Below are 17,240 nucleotides of genomic sequence, written 5' to 3' on the forward strand. Positions count from 1 at the left end.
AGGGGCTTTAAGAGACTTGTTGAGCCAGAGGCCTGTTACTAACCCAGGGGGTCCTGAGGAGAAGAGGGCTTTGTGAACTGTTTTCAGAATCCTCTGTGGTGGTCTGAGAACAGATCTGTCCTGTTATCAGTCCCTCATACTGGCTTGGCAGTGATTTTATCCCCCTCCCATGACCCCCTCTGGGAGATCCTCTGAGGACAGGCCCAGGGTGGTGTGAGGGCCAGGCGCTGTACTCCCGTGGAATGATTTTCATGTGTTACATGAAATTGTTCCTCCCCTCTGCAGGGCTACGCAGATGTTACGGGGCCTATTCTCCTCCTGTTTATTCTTGTCTAAAATTTGCTGAGTATAACTATTTTGTACTAACAATTGTCCAGGTGTATGCACTCAACTGAGGGAGGTAATCTGTACCTAGTTTAATTTGGGACTAGAATAAGTGGCATTGCACAGTTGGCTGTGCACTTAACTATGCTTTAAGGATGGGTTTTTGATTTCCCAACTCTAGCATAGGGCACGGAGTCTATTTCAGAGTCAGAGTCTGTGCTTCGGGTTTCTGCTCTAGTGTTTTCCTAATTCCTGGGATGCCAGTGTGGAGCCTGCCTCTAGTGCGGGCATGTGCCTGAGTGCACGCCCTCTCCCAGGAGAGTGGTCTGTGAACAGATCGGCTGCCAGCCAGCCTCTTCCCGAGAAACAGGAGGTGGCCATGCCCCTCCCTCCGTGGTGCTGCTCTGGTCGTCTTGAGGGGGTGAGGCGTGTCTCCATCCTGCTCTGAACCCTCTCTGTGATCTTCCTGTCCTCCCAGCGCCCCTGCAGCAGTGTGTGGAAGATCGCCAGATCTGCCCTTCCCTGGCGGGGTTCCAGTTCACTAAATGGGACAGTGAAACACATAATGAGGTGTGGTCAATTTCTGGACTTCTGAGGGCTCTGGGCATTTCTCCAACAGCTTGTGGTTTCAGTGAGATGGCCTAAGATTAGTTCTGCCCAATGGGAACCAAAACTGTGGCATCGTTTTTATTTAGCCAGCAGTACAGAAAATATTTCCTTTGGCTCCTCCGTAGGGACTAAACCCCGGGGCAGGGGTGGGAGTGGTGTTGTGCGCTGCAGCAGGCCCACTAGCCAGCTGGGATTAGAGTACTGGGATCAACTTCGTGTCTGCTTCCCCAGGGTAAGGCAGTCCTTCCATTCCTGGGTGCACGATTTTTATCAGATTTACTCTCAAACATGGTTGTCCCAGTGGCCTCTGGTCTCTTAGGCTGCTGTCAAGCTCGAGGAATTTCCTCCTCTTCAGGGTTGAGTCCCTTGGCACAGAGTTTCCTGAGAAATTATCATGTGTAAAGCTTTCCTCTGTGTATTTTTAGCCTGGCCCCCTTTAGCCTACTTACTACAACCTCCAAAATAAATGGTTTCCATGGAAAACTGTCTTCTCTAAACATGTAGTTAAAGGATGCAGATTCCTGTTCCATGTTTTACAAAATGTGCCTAACGACAATACAGCTTCATCCTGTGCCGCACAATATAAACTTCCTCAGCGCTTTGCTGTCGTGAGAACACTGGCTCCGGGGAGGCGGAGTGGGGGGGGTCCTCCAGCAGTGGCGGGGGTGGTGATGGGAATGCAGAGAACTGGGGGCTCTCTTTGTCCCTTCCAGTCGGTGTCGGCCCTGATGGACAAGTTTAAGAAGAACGATCAGGTGTTTGACATCAATGCCGAGGTGGAGGAGAGCGACTGCGGGGACTTCCCTGTTGGGGCCTTGGAGGACGACTTTGATGCCAATGATGACCCGGACCACACCGCAGTTGGGGACCACACCGCAGCTGGGGATCACACCAAGTTCGGGAGCTGGAAGGAGCCCTGCCACGTTCAGAGCTGCCAGTAAGGCACTCAGGGCCACGGGAAATGTTCCCGTAGGAGTTTTCCCAGATTTCCTGCTGGGACAGTCTAATTTCGTCTCTGTGATTGGCTGGGCTTGTGTACTGTGTTGTCACACAGGCTGAGCCATTCTGACTCACCGTGGAATCAATCTGCCTTTGAATGTCAGCTCAGCCACTTATTGGTCATAAACCTGACTCACCGTGGAATCAATCTGCCTTTGAATGTCAGCTCAGCCACTTATTGGTCATAAACCTGACATTGCAGGAGTCCATAAGCATAGAACTAAAATACATAAAGTGCTGGGTTATAGTAGCTACTTCATTGGTGGCTGTCCTCACCACCTCCATCTTGGTAGCATGGAGGGTGCTCCCTTTCGACGCCCTGCACATGGTCTGGCTTTTGGCTGAATCACTCCGTATCAGTTATAGACAGAAAACAGGCTTATGTGTTGATTAGCAGAAAAAAGTGGCCCCTGCCTAAAGGGCAAAGATGGGTCTGGGCAGTGTTGGTCATAAGATAGGTAGACCGGGGATGAGCAAAGCAAGGAAAACTAAAAAAGGAGGTAAAAATGAGCATATGGGGTGTGGGAGATAGTAGAATTGGTCTCTAGTAATTTAGATTTTTGATTAGTAAGCATCATAAGACAATCTGAACTTTGTTGGCCTTTATTATATGTACTTAATAGATTAGTATTATTTTAATTTGGAATATGATCGGGAAGCAGGATCCCACAATCCTGCAGTGCCGAGGGCCTCTAAAGGTCTTGAATGGGCCTGGGTGTAGCAGATTCCACGAGACTAGAACAAACAGACCCTCTGATAACCCTGTGCCTGTAGCAGCAGCTTGGCAAACCTGGAAGTGGGGACAGGCAAGCTGGTTTAGTATGTGCAAAACTTTAGAAGTTGTCCAGTATAATTTCCCACCGAGGCAAAGATCCCTTCAGGAGCGTTGCTTGAGTGTCTCCAGGATGAGATTGCTTTCTTGAGCTCACTTTGTCTGCCCATGGGGGGAATGATTAGACTGATAATGCCTCTTCAAATCTGAGTAGAAGTCAAGGGGCTGAATGTTTGGACCTCAAGGAAAAATTACCCCCCTAGGCCCTTTTAGAACCCTCCTCTCCTGATTTTTACTATTACCAGACCTGTGATTTTGTCCCTTTTCCCATCCTGTCTTCTAAGAAGTGGGAAATGGTAGGCAGGTTGGAGGGATGAGCTCTTTTAATACCATTTTCAAATGTCAGAGAAGAGCTATCGCTAAACAATGAGGTGACATCTGAGGAACTGGTGTAGTGAAGGACTTTAGTCACTTCCATTTTGTTATTTTGTTATAACCGTATAACCATAAATAGTTATTTTGAGCAAATTTTGAACAAATGTCTCCATTTCTCTCCCCAGTTCCAGGCAGAACAAAATCTTAGACTCCATCCTACTGAGCGAGCACATTAGGGGCAGGGGACTTAGGTTCCAGTCTAGGGTTTTGTCCATCTTGAAATCCTTACCCCTGGCATAAGGATAGGGAGCTTCCCGGGAGCTCAGCAAGTGTTTGCACTGAACGAAGCCTGACCCTGCCATGGATGGCTGTGAGATGTGGGACAAGTGGCATCACCTTTGGGGTCTTTGTTTTCTCACCCATAAAGTGAACGGTTGGGACTAGATGATAATAGTAGTATCTGATGTTTACTGAGCTCCTTATTATCCTGACTTCGTGCCAGACACTCTGCCAGGTGCCTTACCTGCGTTATTTCACATAATTTATATAATATATAAAATACAATCACTTAATCCTTACAACAACCCTATAATTAGGTCCTGTTATCCCCGTTTTACAGGTGAGGAAACAGGCTCAGAGAGGGTAGGAAATGGGGTGGAGCTGGGAGTTGCCCAGCACCCTTGGCCAATCCTGGCTGCACGTAATGAGCTGTGGATGGTAGGATCCACCCCAGAGCACTTAACTGGGGAGACCTTTAACCTGCGGGTAGTAGTGCAGCATGACTGAGCCGGTGCTACATTGAAGGAGGGGACTTGTGGTTGTGGGGGTGGGTAGAAGAAACAAAGACTCCTTCCAGAGGGCAGAGAGAAGCCTGTTGGAGGGGTGGGCTGTGGATTAAGTTAGTTGGTGAGTGGGGGAGTTGGGACCAGTAGGGTGCCTGCCACGTAGCATTGTGTATCGAAAGAATTATTAAAAGGCTAGAGTTCAAGCCTCAAGGGCCTCAGTCTGGTTCTGGCCCACAGACTCTCAGAAGATGGGAGCCAAGCTCTTTAGAGCTTTGCCTGTAAGTTCGCAATAAATTGCCCTCCCAGTCGCCATTGCTTTAACAGGAGAGTATCTGAGACTTGAGTGGGGATGCTCCTGAAGCTGTCTTCTTTCTCCCTCTGGGAGAAATGCAGTACAGTGCAGTACAGTTATTACTTAACAACACAGGCTAGGCAGTTACAGACTAAAAGTGGGGATTTTTAATTTAATTTTTAAATTAATTAATAATTTGGCTGCGCTGGGTCGTAGTTGCGGCATGCGGGCTCTTAATTTGGGCATGCGGGATCTCGTTCCCTGACCAGGGATCAAACCCGGGCCGCCTGCATTGGGAGCGAGGAGTCTTAACCACTGGACCACCAGGGAAGTCCCTAGTATATTTTAATTTTAAAAATTAAGTTTTCATCACACAGTAAATATACAAATACAGTTTACTGGTTTTTAAAAAAAGATTCTGTAGATAAAGGCAAATTCCTTCTTTTAAAGCTTTTTTAGCTTATTCCATAGGCTTGATGTAAAGGAGATTTTTATGTATGGCTCAATACAGGTGAAAAGGTCCTCGCTGTGTGAAGTTTCCTCATTGCCATTACCTTTAGAGGGCACTACAGCAGCACTAATAGGCTTTCTGACCTGGCAGGGGCCTTTAGGTGAAAGCTACCTCACAGAGAGGGTGAAAAACCAACCCAAAATTGCCATGCTGGATGGGCCAGTTAGGCACTTCACACACAGCAAAGAATAAAGCTAGATGGTTTAACAGATAGATTATAAGGGGGGCCCCCAATCATGTGGGGAACATAAATTAGAATAACATGTTTTTCACTTTCAGTAGGAAGTACAGCAGTGTTAGTGGAGCCCTCATTTATGGAAGCATGGTGAAGAAGGAACGCAGTTACCATGTCATGTGGCAGGAAGCCTTGTGTGTGGAAAGACCCTGAGGCTGGGATTCAGGGGATGGTGTCCAGCTCCCAGTTCTGGCTTTTACTAGCTGTGCAGTCTTATATAAAAACTCAATTTCTTTCTGTTTTCTTGTCTCTCAAATGGGTAAACTTCATTTTATGAAGCACTTTGAAACATCTAAAGTACTTATATAGATATGATCGTATTATAAAATGAAGAGAAGCAAAAGCACTGATTAAGTAAAAACTAATGGCTTATTAATGATGATTTATGTTGGACTTACTCTTAGAAATGTTGCCCATTTGTGGAAAAGTAGGTAGAGTCTGCAGCTGCGTCATATGCTGCTTTATGTGTAAATACACAGTTGTCTCGTATATATCAACACGTGCATGATTGTACATGTTAAAACATGATTTCTCATGTGTTGCAGAGAAGAAATGACTCCCCTCGGGGATGGAGACATTTGGAGTTTGTGTCCCCTTCTATCCATGAAACCTGGAGAGTATTCCTACTTTAGCCCCCGAACCATGTCAATGTGGGCTGGCCCGGATCACTGGCGCTTTAGACTCCGGCACAAACGTATGTACTTCTAGACGGAACTCTAAGAAGAGACAGTGCAGATGACCAGCCAGTCAGCAGTTCAGCCTAGGAAGGGAAATGCCAGTCACTGTCTTGTACCTCCTGACAAGCTGTAGAAATACACAGATAAGCAGCCTCCTGGTTGGACAGTCAGTTGGCTTGGCCTGGGATGAGGGATCAGTTAAGACTGAAGCCTCTGAGTGGGAAGAGTGAGTGCCCAGAGTCAGGAGAGCTGGCTTGTGACTTTGTCCTGCCCCAGCACCCATGTGACTTCAAACAGTGGCTAGAGGTGGGAATGCACCCCCAGGCTCCAGAAGGCCGTGCGAGTTACTGCACCGGCAGCACTCTGCAGCCCTCTGAAGTGCTGTGCCAGTGTTAAATGTTTGCATTCTCTCTTTGAAAAGAAGTGATTAATTAGCATATCTTTTTAGTATTGTTTTCTTGTCAAAAACACAAATTATAGGGATAAATATTAGGTGTATGATTTGCCTTTCCTAGTGCTGTTACGATGCTCAGACACAAATGCTGCCTTGTGGTTGGTAAGGCTGTCAAGTGATCTTGCAAGATGAGTAAATAGGCCACAGAAGTGAGCAGTGTTGACATCTGTGTTCATTTCTGCAGAAGATACTACCTCGCAGTCAGAGAACAGAAAGAAGAGCACAAAGAAGGATTTTGAAATCGACTTTGACGATGATATTGACTTTAATGTATATTTTCGAAAAACAAAGGTTTGTGCTGGATTTATTATCATTTGTGCTCTCCTAAATTACTCTTTGTACTCCTCTTTCCCTTTTAGATGTGGTTTTTAAAAATTCATTATAAATTTAACTCTTAGAGTAAATGGATGGCTTCATTCTCCCTCAGTCCCTGGAGGAATTAAGAAATAGTCCCAAACTCAGTGGCAGAGAGAATCAGTATGAATAAGGTCTAAGAGAATCACTCCTTTACACAGAAGTAGGAAGATCAGTGCTGCTCAAACCCTTCCCAAGCTCCTTCCAAAAAAAAAAAAAAAAGTATATATATATATATATATATATATATATATATACCATTTTTATTAAAGATGCCTAAAAACTACCCTTTTTTTTTTTTTTAAATTAATAGGCTGCTACTGTTCTGACCAAGTCCACTTTGGAGAACCAGAATTGGAGAGCCACAACTCTTCCTACAGATTTCCACTATGAGACTGAAAATCTTGTCCAGCTGCATCTCAAACCAGGCACCAGGGTAAGGCTGTTCTTAGGTTCCTTGAGGTCATGTTGTTGTTGAACCTGTTCTTAGCATCAGAGGTATCAAGTGGCGGGTAGTGTGATTGTTAGTGCCCTTCAGGAGAAGGAGAACACGTGAGGAGGCATTCATGTTAGCCCAGGGGAGTTACCGGGAGATCGCATGGGTAAGGCAGAGCCGGAGGGAAAAACTCACAGGACAGATGCACACTCAAGACTTGGAAATACCTCACCTGGTTGGACTGCTGGACACTCTGGCCTGCTTGCCAAAATGCAAGGGGGATAAACAACCTTTTGTCAAGGCTTTTACAAGCTGTTAGTTGTTTCTTGATTCTTTCACTTTCTCATGATAGTTGTGGATTTACTAGCCAGGTGCTTTCCCCAGCCCACATTGCCTCCCCATGATCAAGGTGTAGACGTGAGCCCACTGTGACATGCAGGGCGACATAGGTGCCAGTCCTCGGGGGCTCCCTAGCGCTGCACAGCCTGCCTGCGCTCCTTCCATGACTGTTCAGGTGAGCTCTCTAGACTAGCCAGTGTGCACCCCAGTCGCTATTCACTTCATTTGCCTGTGGCCCCTCTGGTGATGCTAAGCAGCAAGAGGGTGTTCCCGTTGCCAGGGTAACGAGGCAGTGGGTCATGCTAAGTTCTGTTTTATCTGGATGCTCTACTCATTTGCATTCCTGGTTGTTTTAATCTTGTGGTGTCAAGTATACAAACAGTCTACAGTTTCCTCTTCCTTATTTTGCCTGTTTCTCCACAAGGCTTAATGATATGTATACAGTTCCCTGAATTCACTGATATCTCACATTCTGTTTTTATAATCCAACACTCATAATTTTCTTTATAATCAATACTGTTCACTTAGCAAAAATACTCTTAAAAATGCAGAAAGAGCTAATTTACTGTTACATGTCAATTATACCTCAATTTTAAAAAAGAAAAAAAATGCAGAAAGATACAAAGTTGCAGCAGTAGTAGCAACTGTGGTCATGGTTCAGTATCGCTTAGATGCCAGCAGCTGCTTGCTGTAATCAGAAAATAGAGCCCTGGGGCGGAGGAGCAGAGCCAGGCTGCTGGGGAGCTGAAGGGAGACGGTAGGACAGCCCGGCCCAACTCCAGCTGCTTTCCATGGCCACAAGCCACCTTCTCCTTCCTCAGGCCCTTACTATGAACATTGAACATTGTGGCTTAGGTGGTAATTTGCATATTCAGATGTGAAGGTTGTAGAACAAAGTCCTTTGATCCTTGCACTCCAGGAGTTTTCTGTGTTTTTTTTTTTCCATAATTGTTTCTTATAGAGGAAGGAACTCCTGCTTCTGATTATCCACAGGGACAAATTTCCCTGCACGTGTAGTAGGGCAGCCAGGCAGCAGGATCCCGAGATTCCTCACCTCGTCCTTCCAGTAGAGCTACACTAGGACAATGGCTATTAAACACTGGAAAGTAAACACTGGACTATTAAACATTCAGTCTGGCTAGAGACTATACAGGTCAACCACCCATCCAGTTTAATATCTTAAAGGGTGATTCTAATAGCAACCAGCCAATACCTGAGGGGGGTCACATACCCTTCCTGAAACATTTCTTGTAGACTATGGACAATTTACAGTGTGTCCAGAGGAGAGTATTATTCTAAATGGAGAGGGATCTAGAAATTGTGTCATATGAAGGAAAGTGGAAGAAAGTGGGCATTTCTTAATATCTATTGTTTATTTTTGGATTTGTAATACAAAACCATTGAGGGGTTTTGGGGGGCTACTTTTGGAGTATATATTTATATTAAAATATTCAATGCGCTTCTGTAAACTGTACACACCTTTAATTCCATTTCCTTCACCCCAAAGACACACACCCCAGATGAGGATCACTGGCCTAAGGGCCTGCAAATCTGAAGGGCTCTGGTCGACAGGCACTCCCAAAAGAGGAGGCAGACTTGTTCTGTGAGGCCCTCAAAGGCGGAACAAGAGCCGCAGATGTGGTGACAGGGAGCAGAGCTCGGGTTTCTCCCTGTAGCTATGTGGGGAACAGTGATGGCCCAGGAATGGGACCAGCTGCCTGTGAATTAAAGTAGTGATTGAGTTTTCTGTCAGAATTCTTCAAGCAGCAACAAGTGGACTTCTTTTCAGATAGTTGTAGGTGGTTTTGTTTTTAGTGAAGGAACACTTTTTCAAATAAAGTTGTGTGCAGACCTAATTGCAAACCGGCTGCTCTGGTGTATTTGGGATGGATGGCGGCTCGGAGCCCTGCTGCCCTGGGCTTGCTCTAGAGTGGAGTTGTGTGGTTAGTTGGAAGTTGGCTGGATTAGATGACCTCTCAGGGCCCTTATAACCCTAATGTTCTGGGACATGATCGTAGGAACTAAGGTTATCTCCCCAACCTAGTTTACTAGCTGCTTTTCTAGAAATTGCTTTCTGCAGTTGTTTTTTCCTTCATTCTAGTTACTTAAGATGGCCCAAGGCCAGAGGGCAGGGACCGAGCACTGTGAAGAAATTGAAGACTATGATTACAACAACCCTAATGACACCTCCAACTTTTGCCCTGGATTACAGGTAAATGGGGGCAAGAGCTCCGTCCTCTCTTCTAAGCAGCAGAGTGTTTCTCTCCTGCTTCCCTTCTCGCCCTTTCCTGTATGGCAGATGACTAGAGGAAGTTCTGAATCAGGCGGGGGCTTGTGGATGCTTGCCCTGCCCCAGGCATCAGAGAACTGAGCAGAGCTGAGGCAACAGCCAGAACCTTGGCCTGCCTTACTCTAAGCTCTGTACACAGGAAAAAAGTGGACATACTCCAGTAAACCGTCAACATGCGGATGGAGCCTTGAGCCTGTACAAAGCACTTATCTTGGCTCTTTTGGGATTTCAAAGGAAAAGAAACACTCTTCTTACTCTTACGAGCTAATATTTTTTGGCTGGGGAGACATAGCACATAGACATGTGAAGACGGTGTGTCCTAATGGGGAAAAAGAAAGTGTAGAGGGTGGATCTCAGGGGACCAGGTTTGTAGCTCTGATTTTGGTTCTCACATTGTGAACTTGTACAAACTACTCCGCGTCTTTAGAACTTAGACTAAATAATCTCAAAATCCCTTCTATGACTCTATGAATGAGATGGCAGATGGAAATATAACAGAAAGGGGGGAAATATTAGGCCCCATCTGTGTCCCTGCAAGTGAGGAGAAGGGAAAGAATTGGAAGAATAGTTTATTCACCTTATTTTCTTGCTTGGAAGAGAATTAGGTTGTTACATTTTAGTAAAAATCCAGACTGGCCTCTTGAGCAGTGCTCCTCAAGCTCAGTAGGCCTAAGAGTCACCCAGAGAGCCTGTTAACCGGTTCCTGGGCCCCACCCCAGAGACCTGGTCTGTTCCTGCTGGGCTCAGTCCAGGAGTGACTTTCTCACCGGCTCCCAGCAGGACCCCTGCTTGTGGCCAGCCGACAGGTCACGTCTCTGGTGTTTCAGGAGTGCTTTGTGTAAAATGAAATCCTAAATCCATTAGAAGCAGAGGGACACCGGCTGTTGTGATTACTGAATTCCTTTTAGCTGTCACTCCAGAGGGCTCAGTTAACAGACACCTCTCTAGCAGGGCGTATGTGCAACAGGAAGACGACTAGAGGACCTAGAAGTCCATTCTAGGTTTGACTCAGTGTCACGAACTCTCAGGTGCTCTGCGCTTGCTGTGCACGGAATCTGTGTCAGGGATATTTCTAAGCCCCCCAAACAGCTCTGCCGAGAACTTGAAGAGCTGTTTCCTTGCTCAGGCTGCTGACAGTGATTATGAAGAGTCAGATGACTTATTTGTGGGACCAGCTGGGACCTTTGACCATTCTGGCCATCCACCTACGACAACACAAGACAACGATGACGCGCCTGAAGTCCAAGGATTAGATATCACCACTTACGGGGAGTCAAATCTGGTAGCTGAGCCCCAGAAGGTAAAGAGGAAGCCAAGAATTATATCTGATATTGTTTGCCTGAGATCTGTTTAATTTGTATCTCTCATGAGAGTCACATTGGTCTGAGCTTGATTGTTTTCCTTCTCGATTTTAACCCATTGCTCTCTAAGTGGCTGATTCATTCATTCATTCATTCATTTATGTATTTATTTATTTATGGCTGTGTTGGGTCTTTGTTGCTGCGTGCAGGCTTTCACTAGTTGCGATGAGCAGGGGCTACTCTTCGTTGCAGTGCATGGGCTTCTCATTGCAGTGGCTTCTCGTTGTGGAGCACGGGCTCTAGGCGCGGGCTTCAGTAGTTGTGGCTCGCGGGCTCTAGAGTGCAGGCTCAGTAGTTATGGCGCACGAGCTTAGTTGCTCTGCAGCATGTGGGATCTTGCCGGACCAGGAATCAAACGCGTGTCCCCCGCATTGGCAGGTGGATTCTTAACCACTGCGCCACTGGACTAATTATGCTAATTGTGTTTGTGTGGAACTAGTCATCTCTCCAAAGATTGTGATAAGCCATATGACTAGGGGTGAGCCAGTCGCACAAGCAAACTGTGTGAATGAAGGGTGCAGGCAGAGAAAATGGGTTTCTATGCTGGTTGGGTAAGGCTAGCTATTTGGCTCTGGAAAATCTTGGCCAGATTCAACTCATATTAAATTATCATACATCAAGCATCTATTCCCTACCAAGTGACAGGCTTGGTGCTTTCATATATATTTGATTCACTTATCTCTTACACTGGAATTCCAGGATATCCTTAACGAAGACTGTACTTGATCAAAAATAAATTAGATTGAAATGAGGGACTCTGTGTATGTCCAAAGAAAGCTCTATAACTTTGTGGTATAAACTAGATTTTTTCATTATTTGAACTTCAGACTTTCTTTTTACAAAGAGCTGGTGGTAAATGCTTCTTTCTTCTGCTTAGTTTTACTCGTTACATACCTATTTCAGGTAAATAAAATTGAAATTCAGTATGCTAAGGCTGCCAAAAAGATGGACATGAAGAAGTTGAAGCAGAGCATGTGGAGTTTGCTGACGGAGATCCCCAAGCAGGCGGATGCAGAGGTAACGGGTTCCACTCATTCTGTAGGTGCCCAGCATGGAGGAGGGTGCGGCTTGTGTCTGAGCTCCTAGATCAGTAGCGCTAATGTGGAAAGCATTCATTCAGAAATACAAGAAAGACATCACACCTCTGAAATGAACCAAGTATATGAACAGGCAGGCCACACAAAAGGTGATACAGATGGTAAACTAGGGTATGGGACATTACTCAGCCTTGCTCGTAATCAAAAAATACAAATGACGGCATCTTTATGCTGCTTTAAAATAACAGCTTTAGCAATTAAACAACATTTTTCAGTATGGAGTTAGAGGAAGAACTGGAGTACTTATTCGCTGCTGGTGCAAATTAAGTTGATAAATAACCCTTTTGGAAAGTAGCTTCTAACATCTCAGGTCCCCAAAAATGTTTAAGCTCTTTGATCTAATAATTCTGATTTGGGAAAGTAGGAAAGTAGTTATATATATTATGTATACATATATATGTATATATATGATGCTGTCAAATTGTCTCTCCTTTAGAGCAAAGTGAAACCCTGATTAACTTGTTCCAACTAAATGGAACTCTCTGGTTAACTAGAATCCTTCCATCTCCTCTTCTAGACTTCTGCTCAGAGAATGTTCTGAGCTTTCCAACCTCAACACATTCTATTATACCTTCCCCTGCTGGTTGAGAAGTGAAATGCATGATTTGATTAAGGACCCTGAGCTGTAGTCTTGGATGTCAGATAAAGCTTCAGTCATATTCATAAGCTTTTATCAATTAAAGTGGGATGGGATGCAAATATAAGAGAAATGTACTTTTTAAAGAGTAGGAAGAGGGTTCTGTTTAACCTTTGAATTTAAATGACTCATAATACCCTGTCCTCCAGGGATTCTGGTTAATATAGGTTTATTTAAACAAACAACTCTTTATTATGACAATATTCAAAAGTAGAGAGAAAATAGTATAGTCAATGACCACTTCAATGCCCATTATCAATGTTTCATCTATATTATCACCCAGTCCTGTCCGCCCGCCCACCCCCCCACCCCCCACCCCCGTCGATGTCAGTGTTAGGGTCTAGGGCTGAGGCACTGGGTCCCTCTATGGATCCTTTTTCTTCAAAATGTACCGAAGAAATTGTTTTGGTTTCATTCTGATGCAGGCTTTTCTTTTTAGAGATACAGCTTTATAAGCTTATGTTGCTCTCTCAAAAGTGAACTGGGCTCAGTCTGATCTCTAAGTGTCCTTTCTTCTGTCAGGCAAACCACAGAGAAAATGGAGAAGCAGGGGACCCAGTACAGGTGGCTGACAAGAAGCTCAGTGGGCTCACAAAAGACCTGCAGAAGAGGTGCTTGCCAACAGACCCCTCCCCTCCCCCACCCTCCTCCCCTCCCCCTCCCCCTCCCCCTCCCCCTCCTCCCCCTCCCCCTCTTCCCCCCCGAGCCCCCTCCTCCTCCAAGCCCCAGCTGAGGGAGCACCAGCCCAGGCTGTTGGTATGACAGACCCCTCTGCACACGGACCTGCCATTTTCACACTTCTCACAGTTTTTCTGTTTCTTCTCTGCATTGATAAATGAGTTAATGTAGCCCACCTTTAAAAAGGCATTTTTCTGCACCAGTGGCTGGAATGGAACAGGAAATATTTTATTTCCAAATAAGAAACTGGAGAAACCTGCTTCTAAAAGGCATCTGAAATGTTTCTTTATTTCTCATTAGTTTATTCACTGACCATGTGTATTCATACTTGATGAAAGAGCCTTTGTTCCTCGAATTGCAGTGACAGCTAAATACTTACTAGCCTCTTTGTTTTACAGCCTGCCTCCCCTCATGGCTCAGAACCTCTCCATACCTCTGGCCTTTGCGTGTCTCCTACATTTAGCCAATGAAAAGGTGGGTAAATCTGGTAAGCGTGGGCGTGTTCTCTGTGTCAACCTACTGGAGCTTTTTATTATTCATGGGCGGCCTCATAGGACATCTTAAATACAGAAACTTATGTAGTACCTTCAACCCAGAGCATTAACCAGACACCTAAAAATAACTTAGAAAAAGGCCAACAGGTATGATTAGAAATGAAAATTATGAGGAGGACCCAAATGGGAAAATTTTAGATGCTGAAATTGTGATCTTTCAGTTCCCACCTTGAAACATAAGGTGCTTTTGCATCACTGGGTGTCAAAGGCTTTAAAGGCCCCATCCTGCCAGTGCCAACGTCAGGACACGCGGGAAACATGGCGGAGAAAAGAGGGGAGAGATGAGGCTGGATGGAAACAGACGCAGGGAGAGAGCAGAGACGCAGAGGCAGCGCCAGCAATGCTGAGCCGCCATGGGCTGTGAAGGATGTCTCGGGACTAGAGACGTCTGTCGCAGGAGGGAGACAGCAGGAGTGCTGACCGTGACAGTGTGCCGGCTCCTCCTCCTGCCGTGCCAGCCGATGGCTGAGCGGCTGTGGGGCAGTCACTGAGGAGCAGGTGAGACCCATCTTCTCGGGCCGGCGGACGCTTCCCGTGAGGCACCCCGGCGAGGCAGCCAGCAAGCCCATGCGTTTGGTGCTGCTTGAGACTTGGTGTCCATTAGTGTCCCTGGGACTGTGGGCTGGGCTGTAGCATATGCCGTGAGCATCACCAGTGCTGGGGCTAGACACGTTCAAACTAACGCTGCTGAGCTTTTTTTTGTTGTTATAAATTTATTTATTTTTTATTTATTTTTATTTTTGGCTGCATTGGGTCTTCGTTGTTGCGCGCAGGCTTTCTCTAGTTGCGCAAGCAGGGGCTACTCTTCATTGTGGTGTGTGGGCTACTCATCATTGCGGTGCGTGGGCTACTCATTGTGGTTTCTTGTCTTGTTGCAGAGCACGGGCTCTAGGCGTGCGGGTTTCAGTAGTTGTGGCTCGCAGGCTCAGTAGTTTCGGCGCACAGGCTTAGTTGCTCTGTGGCATGTGGGATCTTCCCAGACCAGGGCTTGAACCCATGTCCCCTGCCTTGGCAGGCGGATTCTTAACTACTGCGGCGCCAGGGTAGTCCCTGCTAAGCTTTTCTGAGTGAGGTTGGAATCTCACAGCATCCTAGTGGGCATAGGTGCTGGTGGACTCTCCCACTGGGTGTGTTCCCCTAGCCCGCGCAGTCCCCCAAAATGTCGGGTGCCACCAAAGCTCAGAAACTTAGCCTGAGTCCAAATTCTAAGTGTTAGTGACTTCACTCAGTCGCAGCAGCTGGAGGGTCAGTGCTGCCCTGGGCCGCGTGTCTCTGCTGTGAGAGAGCGGCTTTAGCGCCTCCACTCGGTTCCCGGTGGGCTGGGGCCAAGCAGACACACGGCTGGAAAGCACGAGTGACTCCAGGCTTCACTGAGGTCCATGTGCTCTGGCTCTGGCACCACCCCGCCTCCCCCAGTGGCACAGCCAGCTTCTCTTGCTTTGCTGCGACCAAATCTCTCTAAGGGGCCCCAGGGGGCTCAGCATTTGAAGAATCAGGAGATGGCCCGAGACCATGACCTGTTGGGCTGAGCTTTGGGCTATTTGAGAAGATCTGACTGGTAACACTGGCCAAGTTACCAGATAATCTGCAGGGATCTGGGGTAACTCAGAGCTTAGAGCCACCAAGAGAAATCTTACAACACCTTGTGCCAGAATGTGACCCCTTTTAGGCCTGCCTGCTCCCGGTTTTTCACTCCCATCTGGACTCGTCATCTACCGCTCTGGTAACGAGCTCCCCCGCAGCTGTCGCCTGGGAGGTGAGGTTTGTGCTTTCCGTCTTTAGCAGGAGAGGAAGGTGCGCCACCACACCATGCCGATCTCCAGCGCCAGGCAAGGGAGCGATGGTCCTGGTGCAGTTAGTCTTCCGTGTGAGGAAGGGCTTCTGACGGCTGTTTAGTCCTGAGGGGACGGTTGCCTGGGGCTGGTGGAGGATCCAGGGGATGGGAGGCTCGGGGAGGGAGTGGGAGCAGGGAAAAGGCCTGTGCAGAGATGGGAGGGAGAGCGTGGCCGTCATGGCCATCGCCAAGGGTTGAGGTTCCCGAGCAGTGAGGGAAGGGCCTGGAGAAGGTCATGCATGGCAGGGCTGACACACGTGTGCCATGGCCCCTGGTGGCCTCCCTATCACTTCCCACAGCTCCTTCCAGGGCCGAGAGCTTAGCTCTTAGACCGTTGACGGAGATTGTTGCAGAAATCAGAGCAGGCTTGCTTTTTCCCCCCTGCAGTTGGCAAGGATTTGGAACCAGCTTTTTCATGCAGATTATATTTGCTGTGACAGTTTTACTTATAGTCATGGGACAAACCTCGTTCTTTGTAGTCACCACCTTGTTACCTCAGAGTTTGTTTTCTGATTCTTGTATCCTGTGGATACCAAAGTTCATATGTGTTTGATCTTCCTTCAGAATCTAAAGCTGGAAGGAACTGAGGATCTTTCAGATGTTCTGGTGCGGCAGGGGGATTGAGTCCGCGGGGAGAGAAGCCCTTGCTTCCTCAGTGACCAGGATGCCTGCACTTGGTGCTTCAGTGCCGTGGGCTGGTGGCAAGGCTGCGGCTGACTGCGCTGTGTGTCCGCTGCTCTTCCCTTCTCTCCTTCACTGTCTGGGAATCAGCTGCCTGATGCTCTGTCCTTGATTAAAGTTTTCTGTTCTGTGGTGACCACCTAGGAGGGAGGAAAGGGTCCTTACTATCCTTGATTAGGCAACTGTGTCCATTCTTTGTATCCATGTATAGTTTGTCTCCTAAATTGCTCTGTTTCCATACTTTATTCTTGTAGAAAAGAATTTCCCAGTAGGCACTTGTCCTTTAACAGCTACCAAATCCATGTGTATAAAATACATCATAAGTGTGCTTATAAATGTATATATAATGCTTAAAAATAAAATCATTTGGAATAATTTGCTTGGTAAACTATTTGAGTGCCCACTACATGAGTATCAGACCTAGTCCTTATGCTCAAGGGGGATGCAGACTTGTTAGCTGGACAAGAGACCCATGTGTCAGTATAAGGCAGGAAGTGCTTAAGGGCTGAGGTGATTTGTCTTGTAGCAGAGTGGGGATTTCAAGATTGGGTCCATTGGGCCTATCAGTTCTGCTAAAGGGTGATAATAGTAAAAATTGCTAACATTAAGTAGCTACTAAGTACCTTCTGTGGATGACTTTTTTCAGCCTTCTTAGCATCCCTGCAAGGAACGTAACTGTTACGGCTCCCATTTTACAGAGGAGAAACAGGTGCACAAAGGTAAAGTAATTCACATAAGAGCAGACAGCTGTCAAGAGGTTGGCCTTGAACCAGGAAATCTGCTTCTAGATCTTTATTATTAGCTACTACACTATATGTGCTCAAATCACAGGCTCAATACTTGTAGATGTTGATCCAAGTAATTCTGTCCTTGTCAGGTCCTGGGTCTCTGCCAGAGCATCCTGTCACCATTCATTGGGTAAACAGAGAGCTTGGATGATAGGTCA

General features: G+C 46.6%; 1 protein-coding gene across 1 annotated transcript in view; it reads left to right on the forward strand.

Moving 5' to 3' along the window:
- The window catches only part of NCAPH (non-SMC condensin I complex subunit H), a 37,771-nt gene extending 21,233 nt beyond the window's left edge, over positions 1–16,538 (forward strand). The window contains exons 8-18 of the mRNA XM_061210917.1: positions 803–894; positions 1,647–1,870; positions 5,448–5,596; positions 6,218–6,324; positions 6,701–6,823; positions 9,264–9,374; positions 10,579–10,752; positions 11,717–11,830; positions 13,070–13,158; positions 13,624–13,699; positions 16,178–16,538. Coding sequence (XP_061066900.1) covers positions 803–894; positions 1,647–1,870; positions 5,448–5,596; positions 6,218–6,324; positions 6,701–6,823; positions 9,264–9,374; positions 10,579–10,752; positions 11,717–11,830; positions 13,070–13,158; positions 13,624–13,699; positions 16,178–16,237 — 1,319 coding nt within the window. The 3' untranslated portion in view covers positions 16,238–16,538. The remainder of the gene's footprint in view (positions 1–802; positions 895–1,646; positions 1,871–5,447; positions 5,597–6,217; positions 6,325–6,700; positions 6,824–9,263; positions 9,375–10,578; positions 10,753–11,716; positions 11,831–13,069; positions 13,159–13,623; positions 13,700–16,177) is intronic.
- The last annotated feature ends 702 nt before the right edge of the window (positions 16,539–17,240 follow it).

The sequence above is a fragment of the Eubalaena glacialis genome, chromosome 14, assembly GCF_028564815.1.
Source record: "Eubalaena glacialis isolate mEubGla1 chromosome 14, mEubGla1.1.hap2.+ XY, whole genome shotgun sequence".
NCBI lineage: Eukaryota > Metazoa > Chordata > Mammalia > Artiodactyla > Balaenidae > Eubalaena > Eubalaena glacialis.